The 14,041-nt window shown below is 59.7% G+C and overlaps 1 protein-coding gene across 3 annotated transcripts in view; it reads right to left on the reverse strand.

The window, feature by feature from the left end:
* Positions 1-14,041, reverse strand: part of KCNAB1 (potassium voltage-gated channel subfamily A regulatory beta subunit 1) — a 46,649-nt gene that overhangs the window by 13,530 nt on the left and 19,078 nt on the right. For all 3 annotated transcript variants that reach the window (XM_067002613.1, XM_013193031.3, XM_048059400.2), the window contains exons 2-3: positions 3,407-3,450; positions 701-738 (exon numbers count right to left, since the gene is read on the reverse strand). In XM_067002613.1, the coding sequence (XP_066858714.1) occupies positions 701-738; positions 3,407-3,450 (82 nt within the window). The remainder of the gene's footprint in view (positions 1-700; positions 739-3,406; positions 3,451-14,041) is intronic.

The raw sequence follows: 14,041 nt of genomic DNA on the forward strand, positions 1-14,041 counted from the left end.
CAAAGGTCAAGTCGCTTACAAAGAACAAAAGGTTTGAAATCAGAATCCTGGGCCTCTTCCCTGCTGCAAAAGTTATTTTGGGATTTTCTGCTGCAGTACTACAAGGCAGGCTGCTGGAAGGTTTGCCTTTTTTTGATGAACAGCGTTGCCAGTGTACCTGGCAGGCAGCGAGGTCCACGTGCTCTGCAGCACGCGGGCAGGAGCACGAGCAGAGGCCGAGAGCCATCCGCTGTGGGCCGGGGTGGGGAGGAGACCCGAGCACATTTCCGTTTGTTTCATCTTATTTTGGAGAGAAAGAGAATTAAAATGAACTAAAATCCCCGGGCAGCCCTCTGTGGGACGCTGCGCTCCGGGTGTTTATGGCTGCCGCAGATTACACACGTTCTGCAAAAACCGAACTTTCCCGGTCCTGCTCCAGGAGTGGCGCCGCTGCCAACGGCACGCACGGAAACGTCACTCCCAGCAGCGGGGAAAAGCCAGTTACAAGGGGCAGATGTTTTTATTAAAGCTCATCTCTGGAAATGTCAGGTTCATTAGGATTTTTGTAGCAGAAGCCAGGATTTGTATTCCTTTGCGTACCGACTCTGCCATTTGCTGTTACCAAATCAGGCTCCTGTAATTTTGCTGGCCACAATTTCATTAAAAACCTATTCTCATTAGCTTTGCTTCATGCATCGTACTTAAACCAAGGATTACTTACCTCATCTGAGATTTGGCCTCCAAAAGTGACCCATGTCCCTAGAAAAAAACAAAATGACCGGTTACTACCAGAGAGGTTCCTCGGTGTTCAGACCCACCGGGGGGGACTGACAGTCGTGTGCAGTTGGGAAACGTTCTGACGGCGCTGAAACTTGTCATTTAGGGAACGAAACTCTTCCCCGACCACAGCTAATCCTGCCAGAATAACTAAATGGGATTTTTTTTTTTACTAATTGTGCGTTTCCTTCTTCCAGCCCAGGACGTGCAGCAGGCACAGCTGCAGCAGGAGCCACGGAGCCGGCCCCGCGCTGCCCGGGCTCTGGTGCCACGCAGCACCGGTACAAGTGAAAACAGGCTTCGTTTTGTCATTAAGCGTCTCTGAGCAAGTGAAAAAAAATCCAAATGAAGACCGATTTCCATGTTAAAGCCTCAGAAGTGTTATTTTTACCGGAATACATTAAAATGCTTTTCTACTGAAAATAAAAAAATGTGTTGAGCCTGTTTATCCCGAAGTGATTTTTTTGCCTAAATACGCACGCAGGTCCCAAGCACAGGTAAGAAGAGGGGTTATTTATGCACCCCGTGGATCACAAACCCCACACTCCAGGTACCTACAAACCTGTGCCACCAGCCGTGCCCGGAGCACCGCAAAAGGCTTACAGGGGCAGCAGCAGGGGCACCCCGAGCCCCCCAGCCCCGTGCAGGACACAAAATGCCCGCGCTGCTGGGGCACGAGGAGGCTGGGGGCTGCAGCAGGGGTGCTTTAAGAAACCCTCCCAGAAAACACAAGGCTCCCTTGGCATTTCCAGCAGCGGCTGTCAGATCGAGGATGATTCACAGCCCAGCCAAGAGGAGCAGTTTGGAAGAAAAATACACTAGAGAAAAAAAAAAAAAAATCCTAACCCTTACTTGTCCCCCTACCAACAGCCGTTTCCCGTCGGCCCGTCCCGATTAGCGGTGTGCTCCCACCTGGGGGCCCTGCGGGAACGCAAACGACGAAAAGACAAAAAGACTCGAAAAAACATTATTTCCAGTGTGGGATTTGTGGTGGAGCACGGGCACGGCTCCGAGGCACAGCCGCTCCCCTTGCCCACGCTGGAAAGCCTCTTCCAGCTGGGTGCCCTCAGCTCCAGCAGAGGCATTTCTGCATTTAAGCCAGATCCGGCTCCGTTTCCATCACAGCTCGGAGCCTCGCGTGGTGTGACTATTTCTGGGTTATTTGCTGATGCAAAATTCACCACTTGATAATTCCACTGCCGGCAGATGTGTCACCTCTCGGAAAAATAAAAGCGCCCTGGCTGGGAGCCGAGGCTCAGCCTCCTGCGAGGGCGATTTTCCCCCAGCCTGCTCCCAGCGAGGCCGGTGCCACGCGGAGCCTCCGGCTCCTGGCGCTGGTCCGGGTGGGATCGACGGTGGGTGCTCAGCCCTGCCTGCTCCGCACCCCGCCCGCTGTCCGGGGCTGCGTTTCCATCATTTGCAGGGCTTGCAAAAGCTCTGCCCCCGAGCAGAGAGAACAAGGTGCTAGGGGAAGACCTGGCCCCTTCCTGCTCACACGACTGCTGGGTTCGTACCTCGTCGGGACTCTGCCGTGAGCAGCCTCTTCTTTTAGGGAAGATCGCTGAGCCTTCGGAAACTTTGCTAAGCTGAAAGTGGATTCTTACCGAGGAGAGCTTAGGGAAATGAGCTGGGCTTCTGGGGAGCCGCACAGAACTGCTTAGAGAGGTGTTCAGCCTGGCACTGAAACAGGCACGGGATGCGTCTGCGGTGGGAGAGGCGACCGAGCCGCGCTGCAGAGGGAGCCCCCCGGCCTGTAACTGTCACCGATCCCCAGGCCCTGTCCCCGGCACACCAGGGCCCTGGGGGCAGCCTGGGGACAGCGTGGGGACAGCGTGGGGACACTGCCCGGCTCCTGCCCTGTGGCACTGGCCCCGTGCCTGCCCCAGCACGCAGCCCCACAGCTGTGCTGACAGAGGCCCGATACGCTCAGATATACTCGGATATATTTAGACGCCGCTGCGGCCCCACCTGCTCGCAATCACAGAAATGCTCGGCAAGGCGATTTTCTCCTGCCGCTACTTCCTCCCCGTAGCTCTCCCTCCGCCCCAACACTTGCTCTTGGTGAAACTGCCAGGACGAAAAAAGCCTGCCGTGCCCGGCGAGGAAGTCCTTCGCGAGTCGGGAGCTATTTTAACCAGAAGAGCTCTTCTTGCCGGAACAGGCCTTATTTTTATGGCTTTACAACTCAGGGTGACTTTCACATCCCCTCTGTTTTAAAACCAACTCTCAAGGCGCTGTGGAAGAAATGCACTTGTAAGCACGCCGCGAGCGGTGCGCCTGCCACCGCAGGGAGCCCCTGTGTGAGCACGGCCCCGCTCCTGCCCGCTGCGGGAGGCGGCAGCAGAGGATGTGCACACGCAGCTGTCACTGCACACACGGCCTGCAGTGCCCAGAGACGCCCTTTTTGATAAAATATTGATAGGATAAAATATTGATAAGCTATTCGTCAGTTCTGGGATCGGTACGGAATGGAAGCAGTGAGGTGTGGGGAAGGGGAAGGGGAAGGGGAAGGGGAAGGGGAAGGGGAAGGGGAAGGGGAAGGGGAAGGGGAAGGGGAAGGGGAAGGGGAAGGGGAAGGGGAAGGGGAAGGGGAAGGGGAAGGGGAAGGGGAAGGGGAAGGACAGCTGCAGGGCTCGGGGCACAAACTCACCCAGGCCAAGGCACGAAACTCGCAGTCCGGATTTCCCAAGGTTTCTAGAAAAAAAAGAAGGAAAAGAAGAAGGAAACGTTAGACCCTCTGGTGTGCACCCGAAGCACTCATTTTCCCGTGGGGGGACAGATTCCCACCGGCTCAGGCACCGCCGGGCTGCTGGGGGCCAAAGCAGGGGCTGTAACACACACACACGCCGCTCCCCTGCCTTCACCCAGCGCTCCTGGCAGTAACCCTGGCTGGGGCACTTGCCCTACTCAGCAGCGTGCCCTTCATTCCCCTTCCCACTTGGCTCAGCACCCCCGTCCACCCAGCAGCCCCAGCACCGTCCCCTCCCCTCCCCGGGCTGCCCTGCGCCAGCCGCAGGGGCTGTTCTGGTGCCCCCCCCGCGGAGCAGGGCTGCAGACAGGGTAATTCGCCGCGAGGCCGTGAGACGTGCTGTACGTGAACCCCCTACCCTAACGTGAAGCTGGCGCGGCAGCACGAAATGCCCTGCTAATTACACCCTCTTTAACCTTCACATCACAGCCGGATCCGTGCAATTTTTTTGCCAGATCGAGGCATAATTTAGGGGCCAGCTCTTCACCTTCCGCTGCAGAGCGCAGCGAACAATTACTGCACTTTCTTTTTTTTTTGCTGCTGGTAATGAATTATTTAAATCCAAAAGGAAGATCGGGACAGAACCCCCCCAAACGCTGACTTATCGGGGCCTCAGCGCTGCGCGCTTCCAGCCCCGTTCCCATTTGGAAAGCACCTCTTGCTCCGAGCTCCACCCAGCTCCTCGCAGGCTGCTCCTCTTAACGAATCCGGGCACAAACATCGCGTTGGACTTTCCAAAAGCTGTCCCTGCCGTTTCCTTAGCGTGCACATGACCGCGGCGCTTGGAAAAATTTATGTCTACGCTAAAGAGCCAACAGCGGAAAGCGCCAGGTCCCGTTAGCGCAAGATCCTCCCTGCAAATTGAGTTCAGAAGCCGCCCGGCTGGAGGAAGGGTGCCAGTACACCGTGCATGCAGCAGAAATTCAGAAGTCACTTGATGTAACAACGGGGTAGCTTACCCTGTGCTTTTTCCATAAGGTTTGGCACCGGGTCCAGATGAGCCAGGCTGAACCGCGCTCAGGTGCGGTTTGCCGCACCCTGCAGCAGCTCAGCAGCACTCCCTTTTGTTCATGCACCACTTCTCACTGCTCTGCCTGGCTTCTCCCACCTCTGACATCTTATTGCAGGACCGGACAAGCCCCTGCCAGCCCCTGCTGAGCGCAGGAAGGTTGCACTGGCTGCTGGCTCCGGCTGCCTGGGTGCAGCGCGGGGCAGCCTTCAAACTGCTTCTGATCGCCTGCCTGAAACTGCCTCGGTTTGCTTTATCCCAAACTTGCACCACGAGCAAGGCCTGAGAAGCGCTCCACACCGCCTCCCTGGCTACTTAAAGACAAAGCCTAAAGCAAAGCAGCTCCATTTTCAGAGAGAAAAGAGAAAGAAAAAGAAAACAAAACAAGAACCTTCCTGCGAGCCACCTCGTCCAGACACCGCTGCTCTAACCCAGTCCTGCTCCTGAGCGCAGCTCGCAGGGACAGAGGGACGGCACCAGGACAGAGGGTCCTGCCACCCAGCACAGATGCTCCTCAGAGCAATGTCCCTAGGAGGAGCAGGACGGGTCAAAGCCAGAGGGAAAGTGCTTCTCCCCGGGTCTTTGTCCCTGCACCCATTACAGGAGAGGACGCTCCAGGCTGCAGCAGTAGTAAAGAATTTCTCCTCTCCAAACTTTGCAAGGTTTACATCCAGGCAGAGGTGGAAAGATGCAATTTTGCAAGATGCAGCAAATTTCATGGTGTTCGGATGAAAAAACGCAGCGTTTTGTCAGGATGCGACATGGTCAGCGAGGTGCTGCATCAGCGCGCCCGCGGCGGCCTGGCTCCTTGCCGGTGGTAACGTGCCTCCCGTCCCGCCTCTACCCCATTCCTGTCCCCGGGGATCGAGAAATGCACCGTGTCCCTGCGCAGCCTGCGCTTGGAGGACTGATCTTGTCCGCCTGAAGCCAATCGGGGGGATTCATTTAAGTGGACCAAAGCGCGGCTCCAGGGAGCACCCACAGCTCACGGCTGGCTGCGGAGCGAAGTGAGAAGCCGCAGCGGCTGCTGCGCTTTGCGGGTGGGCCGAGCGGGGAGAGCCCTGCCCGAGGGGCAGAGCCCCCCCCCAGCTCCGAGCGGGGCTGGCTGTTCGCTGTCTGTTCCCCACACGTTCCTTCTGCGGGCCCTAAATCTTGCATCCTTCCCATCCAAGGTGAGCCGCAGCCCCTGCAAACAGTGGGCTCCGCGCGAGAGGGGGAAAAGGCCCCAAAAGCCAAGCCGTGCAGGCCGGTCTTCCCTCCCGGTGCACGTCAGAGCGGCTCCCGCAGCACCGGCGGCTCCGCCGGGTTGCGCTGGGGCAGCGGGTGCAGGAGGGGGAGGCCCGGCCCGCTGACAGCACGGCTCGCGGCTCCGTGACGCTGCCGGCAACACGCGGAGGCGCGGGAGCAGCACACGAGCGGGGCAGGCGTTTCCCTTGACCAGGCTTCTCGAAGGCGAGGGCACGCTCGGTTCCCAGGGAAGCGCCCGTGCCACCGGGCTCGCCACGGTGCCTGCTCCCCGTGTCCGCACCTTGGCCCCGGCCCCGCTCCTCGGCGGCGGCTCCAGACCCACCAGAGGCTCGGGAGAGGCACGGCGCGGCACGGCGCGGCCCCTCCGTCCACGCAGCACCCGGGGCGCGAGGCGGAAGGAGGAATTTCCGCACGGAGAAACCCTTCTCGAAGTCCACGGGGCCGATGGGAAAGTGCTGCTCATTTGTGACCGCAGAGGGAAAACCAACAAAGCCAAAAACCTGCCACGCAGTTTAGCTTCTTAACGCACGCACAATTATCCTCATAAAAGATAATTTGGTTCTGGACCTGACTGGGATGCTGAATAAGCCTGAATAAGCAAAACCTTCCGTTTCTGCAAAAGCGGGGAAAAAAAAAAAAAAGAGTATTTTGCTTGTTAGCCATTTTGCTGCGAGCGAAATAATGAGCGAAACCAGGAAAAATGCGAGGCGGAGAGGTGTACCGGATTTGAAAGATGTGTAAGAATTGCTTACTGCACGTCCAGAGCCACGATTGTACCTTCGTGAGAAAGGCAAAGACGGCAGCTTCTGACCTCAAGAGCTTTCTGGTTCAGCATCAGGAAGTTAAAAGGCAATAGAGACGGGAAGAGGGGGAATAATACATTCAGCAGGAAATACAGAAGAGAGACGAGGGTAACAAGAGGCACCCGGGATAAAGGCTGACTGTAAGAATTCAGGGGGAAAAAATCACGTTTTTTCGAGAATCTCAGGAACAAAGGAGGCTGAAATCCCTTCCCAGGGGGTTGCTCTTTGCAACGCGGCACTGTAGGAAGATCAGATTATGTCTGAAATAAACGTTAATTTTAGTTAAAAAGACGAGAAGGCTTAAAACTGAGATGAATATTCGGCGATGGAAAGCGAGAATAATTTGATCACGCGGCATGGCTAAGCCCGTTCAACTCCTCCTGGAAGGACACGCGATGGGAACGAAGCCCCACGGCACCGCGGGCTGCCTGTGCATCGACAGGCGGCCCCGCGGCTGGACGGAGGGGGACACGAGGTGGCTGGGGAGCTCCCCCCGGGCTGCTGGCTGTGCTTTCAGCAGCCTCATCGCCCCTGAGGACAGCCCCTCCGGTACGCCTGCGGCCTCCTGCTTTCAGCCGTGCCCCCGCCTCGCTGCCAGCAGCTCCCTGCGGGGTCTGGCCGCAGCTTTCTGTTCCCTCCGTTCCGCCCCACCGCTGCGTCGGGAAGGCCTTTTCTCAGCCCTAGCTGCTTGCAGGCTGCTCCCAGGTCCCCTCCGCTTCGGAAGCGATTTAAGCTTTGAGCACCGCCCAACCGTTTCTTGCTCAAAACGCACCCTTCCCTGCAACGCCGCTGCCCCAGTTAACTCGGGGGCGTACGGGGCAGCCCGTTACAACCCCCTGTTTGCCAAACGCCCAAGCTGAGAAAAACCTTTTCAAGCGAAGCTGCCCCGGCACGGGGAGCTCCCAGCCCCATGCCCGGACACCTCATGTAGCACGGGTACAGCCACGGCGAGATCTGAGAGCACGGCCCTCGCTGTCCTCTGCCTCCTGCAGCTCCTCCTTCACGTGCTTTACGGCAACTTCTGGTTGAATTATTTCCTCCGAAGGGTAAGTGCTGACGGTGCAGGCAGGGCTGAGCGAGACCCGAGGGAACCTGTAATTCATTGCTCCCTTCACCGGCTGCCGCGGCGGGCCCAGCCTGGGCCGGGGCAGCGGTGAGGCGCTCGGTCACGTCCTGGGGACATCCGGAGCTGCCGGCGTCCTTAATTAAAGGAGAGGGGGAGAAAACGTGCCTGAGGAGCAGCCCACGCCATATGGCAGGAGTGGCACTTGTCTCCCGTGGCACGGGGCAGAAAGCAATTGTAATTACTCGCTTTTAATTAACTCCAGCGCAGGGAAATGGGGACGAGCACCCAGCGGTGGCTGCGGTGCCAGGGGCAGCCACCCCACGGGGACCAGCCCCACGCCGACAGTGCCCCCAGCCCATCTCACCCCACGGGCGGCCCCCCACGAGCCCAGCACACCCCTCCTCGTGCTCCCACAAGCTGCAGGGCAGCAAGCAGCCCCCCTACACGAGGCAGCCCACACCTGCAGCCCCTTCTGGCAGTGGTTTACGGTCCGAGCCTCCTGCGCTGCTCAATCAACTCATTAACCCGCAGCTGCTTCCCGCGATGGCGAAGGGACAAAGCAATCGGAAGAAAACGCGCGCTGGTTATCCAGAAACACCCCGCTGCCGCCCCACCGCCCAGCCCTCGCCCTTGCAGGTGGTCCCCAGGGAGGGAAGGCAGCCTCAGCAGGCGGTCCCCACAGCAGCACTACGTTCAGCTGCTCTTCAACGCTCGCTTTTTGCCCGTCTCCCTCCTCCAGCCCCCCCACAGGAGCAGCGCGGCCCCGCGGGGCTCCCTGCCCCATCCCCAGCTCCCCGGGGGCCAGCACCGGCGCTGGGTGTTACGGCGGGGGGCCCTGCGTACAGCCCGGGCTGCACATGGCTCCAAAGCAGCCTTGTGTTTAGGAGGGGCGGAAAACAAAGAGCGTGAACCTGCACAGCAGAGTCGGGCTGCTCGGGAGCCGGAGCTGCCGAGGAGCTCTGCTTCAGAATCTGGTTAAAGCTCAACCGCTTCCAGTGGTGCCACCTGAACAGCACGGTGAGGGGAACCAGCCTGTCTGTGTTCCTATCCGTCCATCTTTCTGTCCATCAGTCTAGCTACCCAGCCGTCCATCGGTCCATCCATTCACCTGTCTACTCATCCACCTATCCATCTACCCGTCTGTCTATTCACCCGTCCCTCCGTCTGTACATCCATCAATCCATCTATCTATCCACCCATCCATCCACCTATCTATCTACCAGGAACGAGACAGAAAAAGTTTATTTTTAAGGGAGAACGCAAGTTTTGTAAAAAAAACCTATGCGCTACCGCATACAGCGGCTGAGGCGTTTCAGGCTCCACACCCACGGAAGAAAAACCGACGAGCTGCACAGAAACCCAGTAACGCCCATCTGCCCTTCTCCCACCCCCAGCCTCACGTCCCTGCGCTGGGGTTTGTGCCCGCGGCAGCCAACCCTCACCACAAGTGCCGGATGGAGGGGACGCATCCTGCCTGGGCCAGCCCCCCCCCGATACGGCAGCAGGTGACCGCCGGGACGAGGACGCCGTGTCCCCAGCCTTGGGGCCAGCAGGGAGGGCGACACGGGACGTGCATGAAGCAGGATCCGGCCCAGCCCTCTCCGGCAGACAGAGGGACTGGGTGGGACACGAGGACGGGGTGCGGGGTGGGCAGACCCTCGGGGACAGCCTCCTGGGGTCCTGCTGGAGGGCCCCCCCCAGCCCTTCTGCCCTGCAGCAGCCCGGCACCCCGCGCCCGCGGACATCCACATGGGGTGAGCCCGGGGCTGGGGCTAAAGGCCCCCGAGCCACCCGGGTGGGCAAAGTTGGGAGAACCAAGGCAAGGCTTTCCTGTGTGCAAACAGCGGGCGGTTTGGCTCATTGTTACAAAAATGTACAAAAATGTCACCGCTCCCGAAGCTTGCAGTGGGAAAACAACGTTGCTTAGAAACATCCCCATTATTGCTTCAGAACAGCTCCTTTTTGCACAGAAAATGAATAAAATATGTAATTTGCTCCCTGAAAAAGCAGTGCTGCACGTCCCAGCCAGACCTGGCAAAAGCAAAGCCCACCCCACACTGGTCTCCCCTCCAACACGGGCTCCAAGCCTCTCGCCAGGCGCTGGGTTCTGGCCACTTCCCCCTCCCTGCCGAAGCCTGCTTCTCACCCCCCTGTGATGCCAAATCTCCGCGGGGTGAATTCCCCTCCAGGCTCTCCACTTCACAGTCCCCAGCTCTTTTCCAAGCCCGCTTCTTCCTTCCTGCTGCAGAACTCCTGCAGGCCCCGCTGGCACCTCGTGCACTCCCGGAGCTGACGTTGCGCAGCCCCACGCCCGCCGGGCAGGCTGCAGCCCCGGGGTTTTGCTCCCCAACATCCACCGGCGTGCCTTTAGCCGGACAGAACAGCTCAGCCAGAACTTACTTCTCCGCCTCCTCTTTTAATGACGTGGGCAGCAAGAGAAATCTGGAGCATGCGGGAGGGAAGGAGGTGGGCTGAGCCCCCCCAGCCGACGGCGCAGAGGCGCTCGGCAGCCACCAAGAACCAGCCTGGCGCTTGGCCGACTGGTTTAAGGCTCCTGCTTCCCTCCGCTGGACTCCCCACACCTCTGGAGGCTGGCAGCACGCCGACAAGTTTGCAGGCAGAGCCTGCAGAAAAAAAAGAAATTAGCTGGGAGCACGGCGCCGGCCGGTTGCTCGCGGCGAGAGAAATGGAGCCGGAGCGAAGCTGCTCCGCCGGGGGCCCCGGTGCCGCCCCGGCACAGCTCGGTGCAGACCTCCCGTCCTGTCCTGCAGCAGCGCCAAGGCTGCTTGGTGTTCCCGTGGGTGGTGCGGGGAAGGGCGACGCTGGCCCGGCCTCACCCCTTCCCGAGGGGAACTTGCACCCGCCAGGCACAGGCCGCTTCCCCGAAGCGCTCTCGGCACTTCTGCACGTCCCCATGCCCTGCAAGCACCGCTTGTCACGGCTCGGCACGCTGCAACAACCCCGAGCGCAAGTTAGCTCTGCTGCTGGCAGAGGGCAAGGCAACGCAGACGTGTTAATTCTCTTCTTTAATTAACTTCAGCGCTTTCCTGCCTCTCCCCTTAGGTTTAATCTTGCCTCATCAGCTCAAAAAGAACTGCAGAGTTTAGGAAATTGCTGGGTGCCCCTCCAGCGAGCTCCGCTGGTACGAGGGGTGTCTCTAAGTGGTGTGGGTGGGAAGGGAGAAAAATAATGGTTTCTGACTCCCATTTTGTGAACAAAACACTTCACAACAAGCGCAGCGGTTTCCCTTAAATTACAGCCCGTATTAGCAGTAATTGCAGCGATGCAGAACCTCGGTGTTCCACTCCCTTATGTATTTTAAAACCGCTTACTGCCGCAGAGACAGCGAAGCGAGGGGCTCCGTGCAGGCCCGGATACCAGCACGGCCTCGGCAGGCGATAGCCACGGGCAGACGCAGAGCCCACGACACCCTGCTTCATCCCCTGCAATCCTGCACAAACCAGCGCAACGCCCCACCGGCCCCGTCCCTTCAGCCGTTCCCCCGGTACCATTTCAAGGCAGCAGCGTGTTCTACCCGTAAAATGGGTTACTGCGGGAAAGAGGTTAAAACCTCTGACTTTGGAAAGCAAGAATCGTGGTTTTTAACCAAAGCCTTAAAAGGATCTTCCCCTACTTTAATGCAAACCACTCTCCTGTCGGTGCCCCAGAAACATCCCGTTACTGAGCGTGTCTGTGGAACTGGGGCTGCTCGGGTCAGGGCACCGCGGAGAGAAGGAGCCGAGGGCACCCTTCGAGCCTGAAAGCTGCAGCAAGCACATGGGTACCGCTCTCCCTCCCGCACCGCTGACATTCACGCCAAGTACCCACCCTCGGGAACAGTTTAACTCCGTCTGCCGGCGGTAAGGTGCACAGAGGAGCACACAGAGCTGTAGAAGACGCTGGAGCACCGCAGGTCATCCACCAGACACCTGAGCGCGCTGGGAACGAGCCCTGGGTCCCTTGGCTGAGCGCTGGCATTCCCACAGCCGCGTTATCGCCCAGCCCCACGCCTGCGGTGCCCGACGTGCTGGGGGACGCTGCCTGGCAGTCGCTGCCTGCTGCTCCGCCATCTCTTCTACCTGCGGTGCTATAAATCCAGCCGGATCCGATTCGAGCCCCGCTTGTCCCCGCAGCCCGGGGCAGGTGCTCCAGGAGGAATCACAGCTCGCAGCGGGTGTGAATCCAGCTCCGCGCCCAGCCAGGCAGGGGGCGGAAAAGGATTTCTGGGTGGCAAAGGCCCGAGACACGTGGCCGGGCTCGTGCTGGAGAAGCAGGAGCCCAGGGACGGCCGGCACAGCACGCTGGGCAGGCAGCACAGTCCCAGGCACCGGGGCAGTGGGGTTCCCGCTGGGTCCCCGCTCGCCAGGAGCCCTCCTCCTCCCGAGCACCCTCTCTCCCCTTTTCGCCTTCCCGTGCTGCTGGGGAGGTGGCGATGGCTCCCACCGCCGCGCGTGAGCGGCTGCACGGGCGTTAAGCATTAGGTCAAGGATACAAAACGGGGGGGATGCGATGAACGGGATAGCTGCAGAGGCAAGATAGGGAAGGATCGATCAGCTGCAAACCAGCCGCCAAGCGAGGAGGCGGGTGCTGGGAGGTGGGAGCACCGGCTTGGCATCAGGCGAGGCAGAGCCGAGGCGCAGGCAGCGCGGGGACCGGCAGATGTCTAAATGGCATCTGTGCCCCCTCCCTTGGCTCCCGTCACACTTTCCCAATCATCTCCATTACTCGCAGGGCCACCGGGTGCGTAGGTGGCCATCTTAGCTGAAATTCCCCAGAATTTTTTTGGCTGCCTCCTTAGGAAAGTTGCGGATGACGCATTAACATGCAGACAAGGGAAAGTGAATGGGCCGCAGCCAAGCGCAGGGCCCGCGGCGGGCGCTGCTGGCAGCCACCCGGCGCTGCCAGGCCCCCGGTCCCACACCGTGAACGGGGCCGGGCACGCAGCACCCGCTCCAGATGGTGCCCAAACGCCTCGCGCCCTCTGCTGCGGCCGTGGGGTGCAGCGGGGCGGGCTCGGCACCCTCCCGGCGCTGGGAGCGAAGAGCAAAGCGCTGTCACCTTCATGCCCGGCTTTGTTCCTTGCAGAGTGGAAAAAGCTTTGTTTTCTTCCACCCCCTTGCCCCCTCTGTTGTTGCTGGTTCCCCCCCGGAAAAAAAATGTTTTCCAAAAAATCCGGGGAGCTTTTGCACGGCTGCCAGAAGCCCCCACAGGTGCCCCTGTCTCCAGCACCCTGCGCGCAGCAGGCACCAGAGCACCGCCTCTGGCTGCCAGGAAGGGGTTCCTCACCAAGCTGTCCCTCCAGCCTGCAGCCTACAGCGGTAGTCTAACATAAAAATAAGTCTGCTCGGAATTCAATTTGGATTCTGCCAGAGCAGCCATGCTAAAATAATACTTTTAAAATGTTTAGAACTGTGCACTTCACCAGCAATTAGGTTAGCGGTGTTTCTACATCACCTCTTTTCTTCCATCCATTTAGGCATTAGATTAATGTCATAATGTAGCTTTTAAATGGAAAAAATCCCAACGCAGAAACAGCCCAGGACCACTTTTAGCAAGCGTTCACTCCGGTAGTTCCGAGAACTGACCCTGAGAGCCGGCACACGCTGCCTGATGACAGAGGTGGCCCGCAGCCACCCAGCCTGCTCCAGCCCCGCCGCAGGGGACACCTCTGGTGGCACGAGGCGCAGGCAGGTGACAGCCGCCCAGTGCCGATGGGGACGTCCTGCTGAGCTCCCCAGGCACCCGTGAACGGGCAGGGCCTCGTGGGGAGGCTCAGGCTGGGCTCAGGCACAGGAGGGCACCAAAACACCCCGGTGTCTCCTGCCTGGTAGCATTGTCACCCGCGGCCACGTCCACCCATCGTGTGGTACAGCTGCTGGCACGTTTCAGGCGCCCGTCGCAAGAGTACCACTGCATTATTTAAAAGCCTCCTTAAAATATCATAGCTTTGACTCTGCTTAAGAAGCCACCTGCATAAAGAAATGTCAAGTGTGAACTTCAGAACATCGGCTGTCCTTGGGTTCAGCCTGGCTCCCCCCAGCTCACCTCTCTCGGGGTTCAGCTGCGAGTTTGGGAACGGCCCCGGCCCCGGCTCGCTGCTGAGCCTCCCGGTGCCACCCAGTGCCACCGCTCCGCAGCGCCAGTGCCAGCACCCCGGGGGGTGTTTCTGTCCCACACGGACCCCGGGACAGAGCTGTCCCCTGGGGGGCCAGGGACACGGCGGACACGGGCCGGGCCGGCAGCCAGGCCCAGCAGCACCACACCGAGCTGCTCAGCACCAGGACCGCGGGGCACGGCGCAGAGGCCTGCACGGCCCAGGCGCCCCCGGGCCGGGGTGTGTCACCACGTTATTTGTGTGTGGCTCCGGGACGGGATGTCCCAGTTCTCTGTTAGACACCATCAGGGGCTTC

This window comes from Anser cygnoides, chromosome 9 (genome assembly GCF_040182565.1).
Source record: "Anser cygnoides isolate HZ-2024a breed goose chromosome 9, Taihu_goose_T2T_genome, whole genome shotgun sequence".
NCBI lineage: Eukaryota > Metazoa > Chordata > Aves > Anseriformes > Anatidae > Anser > Anser cygnoides.